The sequence below is a fragment of the Camelus ferus genome, chromosome 2 (assembly GCF_009834535.1).
Source record: "Camelus ferus isolate YT-003-E chromosome 2, BCGSAC_Cfer_1.0, whole genome shotgun sequence".
Lineage (NCBI taxonomy): Eukaryota > Metazoa > Chordata > Mammalia > Artiodactyla > Camelidae > Camelus > Camelus ferus.
Genome location: NC_045697.1, coordinates 18,998,956 through 19,017,568, shown reverse-complemented (window position 1 = coordinate 19,017,568; position 18,613 = coordinate 18,998,956). Strand labels below are relative to the sequence as shown.

The window sequence follows — 18,613 nt, the reverse complement described above, 5'->3', positions numbered from 1 at the left end:
GCAATCTGAATCTAAAGACTGGAAAGGTTCAGTCATCATTAATGATCATTTGCAGTGAAGGAATGAAAGAGAATTTTTAAATCAGCACTTTTCTACAAACATATATAATACAGAAAACTTTACAATCAGCTGTTATTCAAGAAGCTACATTTGTTTACGTTGAATTCCCTTATATAGCTATGAAATGGAAAAGCTTTAGCCCATTACAGATAGTATGTAAAAAAATCTTCTACATGACTTTGTTTTCTTTTTTAAGCATCTTTCCGTATTTAGTTCTTCCATAAAAATGAATTAGATCATTATCTTTTTAACTAATTAAATACTGCACTAAAGGAATTTATTTATGAAATAATAATATACTATACCAACAATAAAACTTTCATTAATCTCCATTAAGTAGGAGGAAGGATGCCCAGTTTAAATTAGAGAAAAGTTTTGAATAAATTTTTAAAAGAGATAAGTATTATAATTTTAAACAAATACAGTAACTAAATCTAAAATGTCCAAGTACTATCTCGAGTTCCTAGGGATGATTTGTGATTATTCTAATATACTGGTTCTAAGTAAGTGGTGCAGATCTTAAGTGCTTGTGGATACTTAACATATTTTTCTAAAATAGTATAAATAAACTCTCAAAATCAAATATTTGGCATCATCTATTTCCTTAGTGAACATTTTCCCCTCGAGTGTATAAACCTTAACCTTTTTCAAATGTCCAGAAATGTGAATAGGCAGGAGTCAATGATGTAATTTGTACCCTGAGACTTGTTAGAAGATTTAAAATTTCCTGACATCATTAACTGTCCTCCAAATCACTCAAGTATACCTTTTAAAAATGATTTACTTAAAAAATCCTTGCAGTTGGAATTATTAAAGTAAAAGATGTAAAAGGGCTAACATTTTTATTATTAGAGATAAACATTTATATTCTTAACCTTGTTTTTTTAACCTTTTCTATTTTAAATTCCTCACACATTTATAAAAGAGAAACATGCTGGAACTTCAATATAACGTTATGTATGATGTTACGAAATTTTGGTTGCTCATGAAATTAAGCAGAGGGACCTATAACTCAAGCCCATGACCAACACTGCCCAGAGCAGCATAATGCAGAATTCCCAGGCACTCTGAATCCTTTTGGTTTTCATTGCTATGCTGGTTTTAAAAGGTTTATATTATGTCATCACCCTGATTCTCTGATGTTGAACACCCTGAGGGGCTTCTTACAAAGAAAAGTGTTAATTTATGGCTGATTCTTTCACAAAAGCAAGCATTAAAGTATTTCCATTTAGTTTAAAGGCTGGGGAGTAGGAATGGTTGGGACAACAATCTTCAACAAGTTCACATGTAATGCATGAAAACGTACAAATTAAGTGGCATTAAGGTGGAGGGTGTTCTTCCACCCGTTAATCTTCGTTAAGCTTCCTGCATTCGTCATCCAGTGACACAGGAGGCCAGAAAGGTGCTCAGGGCTCTCTAGCCTGCACGTGTTTTTCATGTGTGCTTCAGTGTAACTGTGGCTGTGCACACCAGCCAGTCTGGAGAAACCACAAACTCACATTCGGTGTTGCCCCTCCCTTTGTATTCTTTCTGACCTATTATTTTTTTTTAAAGACATGAGAATTAGTTCAGGAATTTAAGCAATCTCATTTTACATCTATTAGAAGTAAATATCAATGTGTATCTCTAGTTTCCACCGAGTTAGAAAGTGGTAAACCACAGAACCATTTTCATAGTATGTTCAATTCTAATTTGACAAGCAATCATCACCTGAACAATTATGATGATCCTTTATTTAAAAGTCATTTTAATTGGACATATAAACAAATACCAAACTCAATGTTTAAAAATATTCACAATAATATTGTTAAGTGTGTGGGTGATGTGATATAAAGTGTGATCTTCGTGTTTAATTTTCTAAAGTGTAATAAAAACAGTGAATGTTTTAAAGCCCAACTTACCATACATTGAAAATCCATGAAAAGGGATTACACCTAAAAAAGTAAAAAAGTATATCTTTTCAATCTGTATACCCACTGAATTACTAGGTAAACTAATAAAAGGTTAAAACCAAAAATAGAGAGATTTCCTATTTTTGCTTCAACTTTGTTCTTGAATGTCAGAAAGACTTAGTGATGGTAACCAACAAAATGATATGCTTTTTAATACCTTTAGGAAAACAGTCTAGAGGTTTTCAAAGTATATACAGTTAACTTTCTATTGATAATGGTGAAAATTAAGATTGTGAACACATGTTACAAAATCAGAACAAGGCAAATCACAGAAATAAGTATAAGAACTAACTATTGTGGTCTCGGAAAGTCAACAGATTAAATCCTTCCTGAAACGACTTCATCCTGTATGTTAAGAATCCAATTTGTTAAAAGGTTTAAGTAAGCATTTCAAGGCACCTCTCGTATAGATGCATTCCCTTATAAACTTACCAAAAATTACATCATAGGATGTGGTTTAGAAAAAGTGCTGGCAGGCGTACAGCACAAATTCAGTGTAACCTTTGGCAAGAATTACACACAAGTAAAGTACACATCCATTTAAAAGAAATACTCGAAGCCTAACCTGGTATACTAAACATCTCGTCACATTCTAAGCGAAAAATTAGAACTTGTACAGCTTAAGTCCAAAACAGAAGTTCTGTGGTGTACACACCACATACACCTAACAGTGTACTAAGTCAGGCTGCAAACACAGAAGAACGCTGAGAAGTTCACTCTTCTGGACAACAGTATAGAAATGCTTTATTCATCTGCCACGTTCAGAGGCAAAACAGCGTTGGCAGAGACTTCAGAGGTCATTTAGAGTACGTTCTAATGAATGCTGGCTCAGTCTCAGTCTAAACCACACCCAGCAATCGGCGACACCCTAATTCTCAATGCAACCAATTACAATTTTGAACAGGTGTAACTTGGGGGGAGTTACTTCTCATACTGAGTCAAACTCTGGCTCCCTATAATCCCCCCTTACTATTCCTAGTTCTGACCACAAAGGTCACACGGAACAAGCCTAACTTCCTTTTTATGAAAACTTTCAGAAATACTTGAAGACCTCCTCTCCCCAACCCCCATCACCACCAGGTTGGGGATTTTGTGTTTGTTTGTTTTGCTTCTAGACTTTATGAGTTTGACAGTTCCTCACATGGAGCAGTCCTGAATAGCTTCTTTATTCTGTTCTCCTCTGGACAAGCTGCAGTTCACAGCAATCCTTAGAGCGAGGTGACTAAAGCCTCTAAGCATTCTCCCTCCTCCACACCCATGGCTAAAGCACAGCGCACTTGTGCAGTTGCTTCTGACCTAAGTAAAGGACTGTATTCTTATCTCTGTTCCATCTCTTCTTTAGCGGACCATTCCAATTTGAGATCCTGGATTCTTATCTCATTATATAATGTAGTCCCCATTTTTCCTGCGTCACATTGTTGGACAGTTTGATAAATGCACTATCTATGCCCTCATCTAGAACATTATAAAAATGCTGAACAAGACAGAGTGAGGACAGGACTTGTGTCTAGAGACCGCCTTCCATGTTGATAGTAACTCACTGATCAGCACCCTACTGCGGTGAGTTAAGAGCACAGACCAGGTGTCAGACAGACTTGGCTGGGTTCATCTAGCTCTGCTGTTTAAGAACTCTGTATGCCTTTAGGTAAGTTTCTTAACTTCTATAACCTTCAGGTGCCTCACCTTGTAAACCAGAGATAAAGCTAGAACCTACATAAATGATTGAATGAGATAATAACAATAACTGTAGCTTGGCCATTAATAAATAAATAACTTAGGCTCTTAATAAAAGTTAATTATTGATATTATCATTCACAAGTTAGCTCATATTTCTTTGTGGATTCTAGACGTAATTTTATCAAAAAAAAGAGTATGAGAAAAATCCAATATAGCTCTGAACTGGTACGCCAGGCCAACCACCTTTAGAATTCTGTGCAACATCACACTTAAACTTCACAAGCTGTAGTTCTCAGGATCTGCTTTTTCCCATTTTCCCACAGTCTTCTAGAACACACCACAGATTCATGCTGTCCAGCTTGGTCTGAATCCTGTGTTGTCCATGCCTTTCCTTGGCCATCTCTATTTGATTAGCCGCCCTGTTCTTTCAGAACCTTCCTACTCTGCGCCCACCTGCAGAACTCACTTCCCCTCCTTAGGAGGCTGACGCCACGGACAGAAACTCTCACTCATCTGTTCTCTACCTCAACCTTCACACACTTCACCTGTTTCCTCATGCCCCTTTGAGGAGGTCTTCAGAGGAAGCTGTTTCCTTTTTCTTTTTCAGAGCTAACATCTTCACCTGTGCTTAATCCTGTTTCCTTACCTTTCTCAGAAGCTATGGTCAGATCTGTGGCTTGTCTGTGTGTGGCCTGTGAGCTACAAATGGATTTTACATTTTTCAAAGGTTATTTTAAAAAAAAAACAAGAAAGAAGAATATGTGGCAGAGACAGGTTGTGGCTAGCAAAATTTAAAATCTTTACTATCTGGCTTTTTCAAGAAAAAAGGGTGCCAGCCTCTGCTCTGGAATCCTGCCCATCAATCTGCCCCGTCCCCTTTTATGTGCATCAGTCAACAATATGTATTGAGCCTCTACTATGTATGCTGTTCTGAGATCTGGAGCTTATTTTTCACTAGGGACAGAAAAGTCATGATAAAATAGGTGAATACATGTCAGTGATAAGTACCATGAAGAGAGAAAATGGAGGGAAGAGGGGAAGAGGGGACAAGGCCAGGGGAGCAGGGATAAAAGAGCTTCTGAAGCTCTGGAGGTGAGAGTCATCTGATTAGGAGTGGCCTGGAAGACCTGGGGTTCGTGGGGTGATTGCTATGAACTGGGGTGAGTTTCCTGAGGTCAGCTGGTCTGCAGGCGGATAGTGGTGGCATCGGCTCTCATTCCTAGTGATGGAGGAACAGACGCAAGAGGTGGGCAGGTCCTGTGAAAGTCCTCCTCTCTTCAGTCTCCTACCCCACTGCAAACTTTCACACAAAGGTCTTAAACATATCCTTACTAATAATAATAATAATAATAATAATAATAATAATAATAATAATAATAAAATAATAATAAAATAAATAATGAAGAGGAGGAGGAGGATTTGTTCCTGTTCTTCCCTGGACCTTACTTTTCCATGAAACAAATCTCTAATCTCTCTCCTTCTTTTGAAGCCAGGCTTAATTTTTAAAAAACAAACTAAATTAACTTTCTTTTCTTCCTCATTATATATCCCCAATTCCTTATAAGCTGGTTTCCACCTCTCTGACCCCGATCTGATGCTGAATCCAGGGGTCTCCTCTGTGTGTGTGTCCTGGCCCCACAGCCACTGAAAGGCCCTTCTCAGACGTGAGCCCATCAGGGCCTGGTGACGCTGCGCAGGTCAGGCTCCCTGCCTCTCAGAAGCTTCTGCTGCTCGGTTTTTGCTTGTGTTCTGTTGTGTTTGGGGCTAGTTATGCTACCCACCCCTTAAGTGTAGCCACCTTCCAAGACTCTGTCATCCTTGTTTCCTCCCTTCTTCCACCGGTGTTCTCATTATTAACCCGTAATTCAAACAGGAAAAGCCCAGTTTCCTGTGCCTCCATCTTTGCTTCCTAGTTTTCCCTCAGCTCTTGTACCTAAATATGATTGTGTTCCTTTCCTGTCCCTTTAGGATAAAGAATACTTAACTCTTCAGGACTTGACCACAATCTAACATCAGCAGTTTCATTTTTCTCCCCCATCCCACGAGCACAACTCTAATCCTGCCAAACTGACGGCCACCCCTTCCGCCTCTAGGGCTGAGGACAAGGGCTGCAGGCAGAGCTGCCCTCCACCTCCAGTGCTGTCCAGCCCCACCCCTTTGAGATTTCAAACTATATTAATCAGTATGCTGTGCCACCTGATTTGCCCTGGCTGACTGAGGTACCCCGTCCTCTGTACGCAGAGACAGTCCTGCACAATTCTGGCTCCACTTTCTACCCGTGTACGACTGGGTCAGGTACTTAACCTGTTTCTTCATCCAGAACTGCTCTTAGGCCAAGGCAGAGGGGCTTGGAGTAAGGGCCCTGCTCTGACTTTCCTCTGACTATATCCCTCACCCAGAGTCCATGTCCCTCCTTCCAGACCACACCCAGATACCTAGACTCTGAAATTCCCAGCCCAGAGGCCCTAAGTCAGCTTCCCGGTTCTCATGGCCTCTTCGGTGGAGCTACCTTCCTGATGGGTGCATGTCTTCAGGATGGAGAGGTGGCCAAAGGGTGGCTAGTTGTGGAAGATGTGAACAGAGCTTGGACCTGCAGGTAGAGGGTCCACATGCATGAAGGCTGTCTGGGTGTGGGGTGGAGCCACCACGGGTGAGGAGTGAGTGCGGGTACCACCAGCTGGGGACTGCTGAGGAGTCTAAGAATTCTGAATTTGAACCTGGTCATCCAGATTGCTTAAAGGTACATTTGTCAAGACAAGAAAACAAAGTAGACTTTACTTATCAGTTCATCAGTCTGGTTTAGAACTTTAAAAAAATCTAGACTTATAGTAGGTGGACTTTCAATTGTACTCCTGCCCTGTACCCTGAGAAAGTTAGGAACAGACTTGCCTTCAGGTATAAAGTGAGAACAATACCAATGAGGTTGTGAGGATTAAATAAGAAGATGTATGTTATGTGCCCAGCACAACACTTGATGCAAAGTCGGTACTTAACAAATGATCTTTTTCCTTCTCTTATACACTGTATTATAATCACTTTTCTTTCTTCCAATGGAATAAATCCCTTGAGTACAAAACTATTCCTTATTTATTTCTATCCCCAGAGGCAAGTATAATGCCCAGAATTTAATAGGTCCTCATTAAATGTTTGTGGAATGAATACATGAAGCCCTAGAGGACTTACTGATACCATTTTTTAACTGTTCATTTCCTTCCTACTTCCAGGGCCTGAGTTCAGGCTCTGATAAACTCTTACCTATGTTCCTGCAAGAGTCTCCTAATTGGTGTCTCTTTCCCCAGACTCTGCCCTCCAACCAACTTTCGTAATGGGTCAGGTTATCTTCTAAAATGTTGATGAGACCATGAAAAATACCTTTACTGACCATTCATCCACCCACCAAATATTTGCTGAGTTCCTACTCACCCAATCAACCAATGTTTGAAAACCTACCCTGCAGCTTCTGGAGATATTAAAATGAATGTGACATGTTCTCTGTAGTTGTGGAATTCACATTCCAGCCTTGTAATATAGGTTAAGTGTCCACAGAGTGAAATCCAAAGCCTTTCATCTGGTCTTAACCATTCATGACGGCACCTTGAGATATATCTGCCTCCCCTTTGTCATCCTGACTCTACACCTACTGTGGTGCAGCTACACTGCATTACTCACCATCACCAGAATGCATCATGCACTTTCATACTTTGGTAGCTTTGAACTTGATAATTCTGTATCCTGAAATGCTTTAATTTCTATCAAAACCTTGCTAAGGACAAGTACAATCTCAGAGAAACATCCCTTAACCTCTTAGTCATAATTAAGTGCTCATTCTTCTGCATTCTCATGGCACTTTGTTCATATTTCCATCACTATCCTTCCACTATATTTTGCTTTATAATTAGCTGTTGAATGAATTGCTGCAGAGGACAGGAAATGTGTTTTATTCATCTTTGTATGCATTTCATGATACCATGAACGTAGTTAATTATGAATGCACATTTGCTGAATGAATGAATAGGTGGAAGAAGGAGTAAATGATGAATAGAGAAGCAGCATGAAATTTACTGGTCTGTAGTCAGATCAGGATTCCATCATGGGCTTATCAAACCAGCTGGGTTTGGAAAGTCATCAAACCTCCTGAGCTTCAGTAATTGGTTGTCATTAAAAGGGACTAAGATTGTCTCTGAACTAACTTTAAAATTCTATGTTTAACAGTCATGTCTAGAGAAAATACAGAAAAATTTGTGAGACTTGAAGAAAACTGGACATATGAGGATCTTCCAATAGTAAGATTCTTTCCAACTTAAAGATCTTTTGCTTTTTAGAAACTAAAAAAATGCAAAACCAGATTAGATACATATTGAAAGTCAATGTTCCTAACGAGACTGCAGCTACAGCTCTAGCTCAACAGCACACTTAGCAGGAGGGCCCAAAGGCCATTCTTCTTCTTCAGTCTCCCTCTCTGTTTTTATCTTTGGTTGAGTCTCTTGTTCTTCTTGTGAACACCCATCTTTTTCTATCTTCCCTAACTGAGGCCTCATTTTGTTTCCTTTACTGATTAAAAACTTTTAACAATTTTAAACGTCCATCTTTTCTAACTTTTCCAAAATAATCACATTGTCATGTGAAAGAAAAGCTAAGAGAGAAAGATAAGTTAATAAACAGAAGGAATATTTTGATACCTTGCAGAAAGATAAGTACATATTATATCTTTCTAACCACTAAATCTCAAAGCAGATTGCTATTATTACAGAACCCTATATTCTAACTGCAAAAACACTTTTTTCTTCCTCTGTTAAGTACTGCAGAAACATTTGAACAAACAAGTTAAGGTAGTCAGAAATGAAGACCTTACAAATTTTCATCTACAAATTTTCATCTACAAATACTTATAAAGATGTCTTGAGTGTAGGAATACCTTAGGACAAAGCACTTTTCCTTAGGAAGCATATAGTGAATGAATTAGTGAACTGCCAAGCAGCAAAAAGGGATGCATGTATTAAGAAGACTAACAGTTAATCACACTTTCACCACATTTCCCCCAAGTTCTGAAATCTACGGCTGTTCCGTAAGCAGCTAGGTCATAAGCTCTTTGCGGAAGGGCCACAATTCAAACTGTGTATTACCTTTAGCATCCAGCATAGTTTCTTCTACAGGTGAGATGCTCAATGTATGTTGCTAATGATGTAGATTTGAACATTTATAAATATAATAAAGGCTTATAAATAAAAAAGTACAAGACTTATTTATGAATAAGTAATTAACATATAGGATAGGAGGCTCTCAATAACGCAGAGTTGAAATTATAAGTGGCCAACAAAGTCATACAGACATGAGTTCCAGTCCTGTGTGTCTCCAGGAAAGTTAGCAACACTCTCTGAGTCTCTATTTTCACTTTTGAAAATGGAGATAAATAATACTGACTTCACTGGGTTGTGCTAAAGCACCAATGAGTTAATTTATTTAAAGCGTGCCAGCATAGTATTCAGTACACAGCAGATGCTCACTAACTAGAGCTGTTTTATGCTCTCAGAAGGGAGAGTATCACATTTAACTAGTTAAATGTGATAGCTTAGATAACTAGCTTAAACCCAAGAAAATCTTTTTGGTTTTTTTGGTCAGTATTAAATAAGAGTTCACTTCAGCTTAATCAAGATTAGCCAGGGCTTCAGATGCCAAAAAAGGGTAAGTTGTCTGCTCTGCTGAAGAAGGACAAAGTCAGATTCTGGCAAAGAAAAGTAGGAGGCTTAAGAAGCAGTGAAGAATTCATTAGCTCTCTAGGGCACATACCACCTAAAGCATGTCTTTGATCTCAGAGGTTGTCATGTTCTTGGCCAGTTTTTCAAAATCCTTTCCTTTGCCACACAGCACTTCAGTCTTTCAAGGGTCAAGTTTCACCCACCTGGCCAGCATCCAAGAGTGCACTTCTAACAGGCAGTGGGATGCTTGGGACACCATCTCTTATCTGGCCTCAGAGTTCCACAAGTCTGCTGTGGGTGATTCTTTTAAGATCCTTTATCTAACTGAATAAGTCTCAAATATTAACTGCCTACTCCAATCAATAGAAATAACTTTATAGAGTAATGACTTAATGGGCCTCTGATATAGCAGAACGGTAAACATCGTCAGCAAAAATAAAATCTTGAGCTAGATGAGATATAAATAGTAAATATGACTGTGAAAATACTCTAGATATAAACATGCCTTGCACTTGCTAAATATTTCCCCTGATCTTCACACCGTCTCTATTAATACTTAGCATTTGTAGCTGGGTCATAATCATCACATCCGATTCCCCTTAACATCATTCCAGGTGAAGCAAATTTTTACACTCTTTTATTTGGGATTACCTAGTATAGCTTATTCATTTGTTGAAATGATCGTTTCCTTTGCTTATTCTCATTCCACATGTAGCCTACAGGTCAGTAAATATAGGGATTAGGACCACGGTCAAATTGTTTTCTAGCCAAATCTGCTATCTTTCTGAACTAGAACTTCAGAATATGACTTTGTTTCTTTATTTTAGCAGTTAAAATTTCCCAAGACATTAGTACATAATCATTATTGTCAATCTAAAAATCATACTTTTCAATTTATGTCTAAAGTTACACGTGCAGTGAATTTTGGAATATAAGATGTTTTGAATTTTATTTTATTAATATAGTTGACAAAGTACACTGCTGTTTACCAACCTGACACTTGAAGGCAGGTTTGAAAGGATATATTTTTGTCATTTCTTCTAAGTCTTCCCTAGTCTTTGTGAAGGGCTGTCCTGTGCACTGCAGGTGTAGCAGCATTGCTGGCCTCCACCCATGAGATCCCGGTGAGTACGCCCTGCCCTCTGACAACAAGATGCGTCTTCAGACATCACCAGCTGTCCCTGGGGGGCAGGGGGTGGGACTGCCCTTACTGGAGAACCACTGCTCTGGAGTCCTAAAACTCCTCTCCCTAATGTTCACTAGCAATGACTCTTTTTGTCTTGGAGGAAACAAATGGTATTAGCAAATTATGATGTTCATTTAAGTCTCAGTCAGGTCTATGTATGTTTTTCCCAAGTCTCACCTCCTTGCTTTTATTCTTGCTCCTCTATAATTATCTACAGTCATTCCCTCATTCATTCGCTCACTTGTTCAATACTGTTTCCTAAGCAGCAACTTGATGCCATGCATGGTTCCACGTGCTAGGTATGCTGGTCATCAAAATTATTAAGGCCCTTGTTCTCGTGGAGCTTAAGAGTGACACTTTTATTTTACATAGTATTCAGGATGATCTTTTTGAAATATTAATCAGGAATTGGAGGAGAGATGTCACTGAGAAGACAAAGTAGAAAAATAAAACTCCATCCCCTCCACTAAAGAAATGGCTAAGCTGGCTAGAACTGCTAGAATCAATTTTTTCAAAGTCTGGAATCTAATTTTAAAACTCACAGCAATCAAGGAAACTTAATAAAGACGGACGCTCCTGAATTTTGGAAAGAGAAGATCGTGGTATTTTAATTTACCCACTACTATCCCCTACTTTCCAGCTTGATGGCTATAAAGACAGCTGCCCACAATCCTGGTGCAGCTTTCTGATGCCAGAAGGGGGCAATATGGATCTTGAATCAAAAAATTGGTTGTGTTTTGACCTGAGGGATTCGGCTGAAGTGGCCAGCCAGGGATATTGATCAAAAGCATTTAAAATATATTTGCGTGTGTGTGTGTGTGTGTGTGTATGTATATATATATATATACCTCAAATATATTAGCCTTAGCCACCTAGGGCAGCAAGGGATAACAGATGGGGTGAGGAGCAGACAGACTGGAGAGTCTGGGAAGGAGGAGACTGGGGAAGCATGTATACAAAGGGATAAAGGCTCTGAAAAGCTCCTCTATAATCAGGGGAATCTAAAAAAGACCTTCAGCTTTCTTTTCTTCTTCTTTCTTTTTAAAATTTCAGCTTTTGCTTCTGCCTGACTTCCGGGCTCTGTGCAAGCAGGAAGTGAAAGCTAAGGCAGAGCTGTAAACGGCCTGGCTAAGCCTTGAAGGAATACCCCTTCACACGGCCTATCAGCAAAGACTGGGAGAAGTTTTTTTTTTGGTTTCAGACATATGGAAATCTCTTGTCAAATCACTTACTAATCACTGAGCTAACAGAACAGAGACTTCAGTGGGCACTCAATACAAAAGAAGGTAATCTTTATAGTTTAGAAAAGTCACTAAACAAACAACTACAACCCACAACAAGTAATAACAGCAAATTCTGGGGAGGGGAGAAAATTATAATACTCAAATATCTAGTTATCAACAACAACAAAATTACTATGCACACAAAGAAATAAGAAAGTATATAGTCAATTCACAGGAACAGAAAAAAATTAATAGAAATTGCCTCTAAGGAAGCCCAGACACTGGACTTACCAGATGAAACTTGCAGCTGTCTCCCGACCCGACCAGGCCCCTGTCAACCTCTCCTCCCTCACCTTGTACCAGTTTATGTTTTGCTCACTGTCGTGGGTCACACCGGCCATCTTGTTGTTCTTCAAATCATCGAGGCCATTCCTGCCTCAGGCCTGCGAACGTGCTGCGCATTCCCTCCGGAGTGCTCCTCCCCCTCCCTGCAGATCCTGGCCTCTGTTCACATTCTACTGCCCCAGAGGCATCTTTCCTGACTCCCTGGTCTACAAGAGCTGCGCCCCCTGCCTCCCTGCCCACTAACAACTTCCGTTCCCTTTCACTGTTCACATCGTCACTCCCTGTGTATTTGCAGTTATTTATTCACATTAGCTACTCATTGCACGTCTCCCTCACTAGAACGCACGGTCCCTGAAGCAGGTCCTTTATCTGTGTCCTTTACTGTGGGCTACTCACCTGAAAGGGGAGCTAGAGCAAGGCCAGCAAGTATTTATTAAATGAATAAAGACAAATTATAGATGTTGGACAAAGAATAAAAGCAGGAAAACCTTATAAAATTCCCAGGCAGACTCTCCTTCAGCTCAGAAATTTTGCTCACCAGTTGTTTAATGAATCTACTAGAGACAGTCTGTCCATGGACAAGGCCTCGAATGTCCTGGCCCCTGTGGCCTGCTATTTCTACCCAAGGAAAGGCGATCACAGGTGGGGAAGTGAGTGAGCGAACCTCTGTCCCTTGTAAGCACGTGCCTGGTCAGGATGGAGAGTGTGTCAGGGAGCTACAGGCAAACCTCTCTGTGTGAGCCCCAGTGACCTGAGAGCCAGGCCAGTTTTGGTGGTGGTGGTGGTGGTGGCACAGGTGTCCCTGAGATTTCAAAGTAATCCTATCTTTGGCAGGGGTTGAAAAACAGGGTGGGTGATAGAAAAATGTTGCTAGTGTTGCCTTGAGGAAAGAGTAAAGGGACAGAAGACTGACTGCTCTTTGTCTCTTCTTGTTATGCAATTTCAGACTCATTGCCAGAGAAGAGAGTCCTCTCTGATCCTGGTAAGGCTCTAAAACAACCTGAGGAAAGAAATGATTCTTAAGTATTAAGTTTACGAACAGCTGTGGGTTTACCCTATTAAGCATTAACCTATTTTTATTCTGGATGAAATTCTTTCTGGAACCTATTGTATACATCTACTTTTTCAATATGTTAAATACTTAATTTTCTTCCAAAAGACACTATAATGACTCAATAACGTCTTTCTGAGGGAGTAGGGCATGGGGATTAAGAATATTGCTTCTGAAGTTGAAGAGTTTGGCCTCAGAGCCTGCCTTTGTCACTCACCAGCGGGGCAAGTGGATGCTCTGTGCCTCAGCTTCTTTATCTATTAGTAGCTGCCTTGGAAGGATCTTGTAAGGATTAAGTGAGTTAATACGTGTAGTGTACTTTGCACACTGCCTGGTCTATAGTTTTGCATGGAAGATGTTAGTGGCTACTGCTGCAACTACTATTACTACTATTATTATAGGAGCATTTTTTTCTTGGTGCCTTAAGCTCATTAAAAAAGCCTTATATTACCATAATATGTTACAACCCAATGAAATTTTTTTAAAAGGGTGGAGGGTTACTGGCTTTTCCATAAAATGGTCCCATACTGATTTGCAGGAATGCTTTTATATGCTGTTTTATAGCTTTTCTATTTTCCTTCGTGAAGTCTCTGATTTTCACTTCTGTTGTCAGCCATTTTCCTATCTATATCAGCTTCTTTCCACACTTGAGGGCATAAAGACCAGCAACCAAGTTTGTTAGACATGTATGTTAAGTAAAAGCTAATATATCCCCAAAGAAGTTGGAAAAGCTCTCCTGTGAATAGAGAGAAGGAACTTGAGTCCATGGACATCCTATTTGGCCTTTCAGAGGTATTAATTTTTTTCTTATTTCCCGATTCTTATATAAATATAAAAAGTTATATGAAAATTAAGTTTCTGGGGAGACAGATGTAACAAAGGTTATACGTAACTATTAAATTAAAAAGCCTCTAATTTAGTTCAAATAAATACTCATTAAGGTCCCACTACAGATAGCTGCTGGAGGAATAGAAGTCAACGATACAATCTTGAACCTCAAGAAGCCTGCACTGTAGAGGGCAGATAAGCATAAGCAAACAATATCAAGATAACATAGTAAGAGATACCATAGATTTTCACCCTAGGTACCACGGGACCCTAGAGAAAGGGCCCTTAACCCAACCTGGGGATGCAGGAAAAGTTTCCTGAAGAGGACCGTGCCTGACCTGAGCTTTGAGGACAGCCAAGTGAAGAAAGGCTGGATGGACTACTGCCAGCGGGAAGAGGAGAGGTAATGATAGTGTTTATGTAGCTGCGTGTGGGTAAAGAGTTAATAATTTGATATTACTGTGATTAAAAAAAAAAAGTGAGATGGGAAATGGTGAGAAATGAAGCTAGGAGTTAGACTGAATAGGGGCCAGAGACAAGAGACGCCCTCTTACAGTATGTTGAGAGGCTTGCACACTGCTTAAAAGGGATGAGGAGGCATTAAGAAAACTTTAAGGAGAAAAATGGCAGTTTTCAGGTTTTCCTTTTAGATGTATAACTCAGACAGCATTGTGCAAAAAGCTAGAAAAGACTGGAGGAAGAAAGATTAGTCAGCTATCTGCTACAATGAATGAACTAGAGATAATAGTCTGAATGAGGGTAAGGCAGTAGTTATGGTGAGGGAGAGAGGGTCCCAGATGTATTTTGAAGATAAAATTGGATGAGCCTGGTGACTTATTAGATGAAAGGGGTCCAAGACTGAAAGGAATCAAGAATGACTACCAGGTTTTAGGCTTTGAATTACTGGTTAAATGAGAGTCCCATTAACTGAGAGAGAAACAGGACAGAGTTTTGTTTTGTTTTGTTATTTAATTTTTGTCTTTGTTTGTTCTTTTTTAAATAGTGGGCATATGAAGATGAATTAGTTCAGGTTGAGACATGTTAAGTTTGAGTTAAATACTGTAGAAGTCAGAATTGAAGACATAAATTTTAGAGTAATTAACAAACAGAAGCAAGAGAGCAAGTAAGAAGTCCCAGGAAAACGTATGAAAAGAAGGGCAGCAGAACAAGGGGGGGACGGGACACTGGGACACCAGTGCTTAAAGAAAGGCAGAGGTGGATGCCCTGGGAAAGACTCTGGGACCCACACTGAGAAGTGCAAGGAGAGAACAGTGTCATGAAAGTCAAGGATGAGTTTCAGCTCGGCTGGTCAATAAAGAAGCTAAACACAACTTGTAACAGCTGCATTTCTTGAGCACTCACTACATGTCAGGTACCATGCTGTTTCATACAGTGTGTCTCCTTTCATCTGTTACCCACATGTTATAGACGGAGAATCTGAAGTTCAGCGAAGAAGCATAACTTGCCCAAGGTCACAGGGTGAACTGGCAGAACTGGGCTCTGAACCCAGGTCTACAGGGTTACAAAGCCCATGTTCTTAACTCTACTGGAGTAAAATAATTTCTTCAGGGTGCAACTTAATATTATCATAATAAGGACTGCTATATATTGCTTTTCCAAGAAGCATATCTTAAAAACTGTCTAATAATCTCAAAGAAATATTTAATACCTAAGGAGGTCACTATACATTTGATAATTTTAATCAAAACACACTATTTTGGTGATATATTTCTTCAAATCTTTTCATTTATAAATACCACAGTTGTCAAATAATGAGAACAATAAAGTGCAACTCAAGGCGATCCGCTCATTACAGCACTGCTCCAATAAAGCCAAAAGGCAGGCCCGGGATGGACCAGTGAGAGTCCTTCAGAGGAAAACTAAGCACCTGAGCCTACTCAGCTTCCTCTAAATGCTACTATTGGTCTCAAGAAAATACAGAAAGGGTATACATAGTTTAGCACAAACCTACGACAAACATGGGAAAATTAATTAGAATGGCTATTCTATAGAAGGTTTATTTAAGATGATAAATTATTATCCACTTAAAGACAGTGAGTGAGAAAGTCAAATTCCTATTATAAAAGTTGCAGTTTTCCCTATTTCCCACTAGAGGAAGCAATAGCATTACTCTTACCATTTGGTGGATAAAAGACAGCATATTCTTCTAGTCCTAGTTTTCCTGTGAGAGAAAACCATAGAGTTTCAATGTGATTAAACAAAATAGGAAAAAAAAAACTTTAAAAATTAATTTTGTGAATGTACTAATAATTAAAGGAATTTAAAAAATGACTACAGTACAATCTCCTTTCATTTTATTTTATGTTATGGAATTAATCTGAAAATATGCCAGCTAATCTTTTGATATTAGCAAATCCTTTCATCAATTAAAGTCAATATAAACTTAAGGAGAAGTGATACAAAATAATTAAAAGAACAAACATTTTCTAGATCTTAATCACTTAAGAACAGCATCTATTTATAAATATAGAATGGCTGTGCTAATTATAAATAAGTCTATTCATTAAAGTAAGTCCCAAGCTTTGCAATGCCTCATTAGTTTACATTCTTATGGAATGTGCTGACAAGTTAAAATTAAATGTCTTTAACTGTATGATGGTAATATATTCTGAACCCCTAAACAGTTGATAAAGTCCGAGAATGAGGCTAAATATTTGAAATCAGAACTGTCTCAAAAAAATAAAGTATATTCACAATCATTAAATGTCTAAAGGAGTTTTTAAAAGTTTTTCCTCCAAACTTTTAAAGGTCTGAATTTTTCCCCACTTTCCACTGAAAATCTTTAGGTAGCTTTTATATTAACAGTTTTTCTAACACTGTTGAGTCTACCAAAAAGTCACATACATTTTTGCACTTGGCTTTAAGGAAAGATTTTTTAATTAAAAAAATTTTTTGTTGTATTTCTTATTGGGAATGGTGGCAAAGAGGAGACAAAGAACTGCATGAACAGCTTAGGTTAGGGTGGAGACAGCAGGGGTTGATCTCGTGAATAAGGAGAGAACAGGTGGATGGATGGATGGCTGACTCTGAATGGGCTCCTGGATGGAGGCTGGTTACCAGAAAGACCAAGACATGATTAGAAGCTTGGAATTTTCAGACCCACTCCCCATCCTCCAGAGGAGGGAGAGGGGCTGGAAATGGAGTTTAATAATGGATCATGCCTGTGTGAGGAAGACGCCATAAAATCCTAATAGTAGGGGGTTCAAGAGCTTCCAGGGGGGCAAACACGTCAAAGCTGGGAGGATGACGCACTGCAACTCATCTGGCTGCTCATCTGTCTCCTTTATCGTATCTTTTAATACACTGGCAAGGGTAAGTATGTGTTACCCTAAGTTCAGTGGGCCACTCTAGCAAATTAACCAAACTCAAGGAGGGGGTTATTGGAACCTCCAATCTATAGCTGGTTGGTCAGAAGCACAGGTGATAACCTGGGTTTGTGACCGGTGTCTGAAGAGTATACGTGTGTGTGTGTGTGTGTGTGTGTGTGTGCATGAGAGAGAGAGAGGGCAGTCTTGTGAGACTGAGTCCTTACCCTGTGGGACCTGACACTAACTCAGGTGTCAGAATTCAGTTAAATTGTAGGGTACCCAGCTAGTGTCAAAACTTGCCTGTTGCTGTGGGGAAAACTTCTACAGAGTTGTGACCACAGGTGTCAGAAGTGAAGTGTTTTGTGTGAATGGTAAAAGAAACACACAGGAGAGAAACACAGTAGGAGAGAACTGGGTTTTTCCCTGTATAGAAGGAAATACTCTGAGTTTTTCTGATACGGTGAGATATAGGCTAGTTCTTCAAGGACCTATGATTTTGAGGGTGGAGGAGTGCGACTCCTGACACATAGTGAGTATATGGAAATTAGAATGAATCTGTTGTAATATGGAATAAACCGGGAATCAAAATTAGCTAGTTTAAGACAGGATCAACTGACAGAAAGCCTTACAATCTTGGCTGAATTTAGAGGTGACTCCATTAGATAATTAAGTTCTACAGTAAGTGTTTCAGCAGGTGATGTTAAAGAAACAAACAAGCAAGCCAAATGTTTCTATCAGTTCCATGTAGAAGCAACGGGACTGGGAGAGCCCCCAGGCTGTGGGGAGCCCGGTCCCAGCACCAGGCAATGCGGGCCTGTCTTAGGGCAGGGGCTGCAGCGATCATGCAGACAGCAGACTTAGGAGGTACAGGACAACAGCTTCTTTCTTTACGGGCACAGCAGAACAACCATACACAATACGCTTATACGCTTGCAGTGCTGGGTGTTCACTATTTCATAAAAAGGAGAAATCAGGGAGAGGCTTCTAGGTGAAGTCAGTTCAACTGTCAGGTGACTGTAGGATCCTGAAATAGTATTATTTTGTAGCAGTTAGTGATAAAGAGTAGAAGCATTAAAATAGAAATTAGAGAGCCAATAGCATATAAATTGTATCAAGCTTTTACATGTGGTATAACATTTTGAGATAAGGAATAAAGATGGCAAAAAAAAAAGTAGAAAAAGCAAGTTCAAGTGACCCTCACAGTCAGAAGGGGAAATAGTCAACAGAAACGGCAAAAACAGCAGCAGAGGAGAGAGCAAACAGGAA

The 18,613-nt window shown here is 39.4% G+C and overlaps 1 protein-coding gene across 8 annotated transcripts in view; it reads right to left on the bottom strand.

Annotated features, from left to right (window-relative positions):
- TBC1D19 (TBC1 domain family member 19) overlaps window positions 1-18,613 on the bottom strand; it is a 138,044-nt gene that overhangs the window by 22,087 nt on the left and 97,344 nt on the right. For 7 of the 8 annotated variants that reach the window (XM_032495330.1, XM_032495314.1, XM_032495346.1 and 4 more), the window contains 2 exons: window positions 16,156-16,200; window positions 1,962-1,994 (listed from right to left, as the gene is read on the bottom strand). In XM_032495330.1, coding sequence (XP_032351221.1) covers window positions 1,962-1,994; window positions 16,156-16,200 — 78 coding nt within the window. The remainder of the gene's footprint in view (window positions 1-1,961; window positions 1,995-16,155; window positions 16,201-18,613) is intronic. The other variant, XM_032495325.1, reaches the window with a different exon arrangement.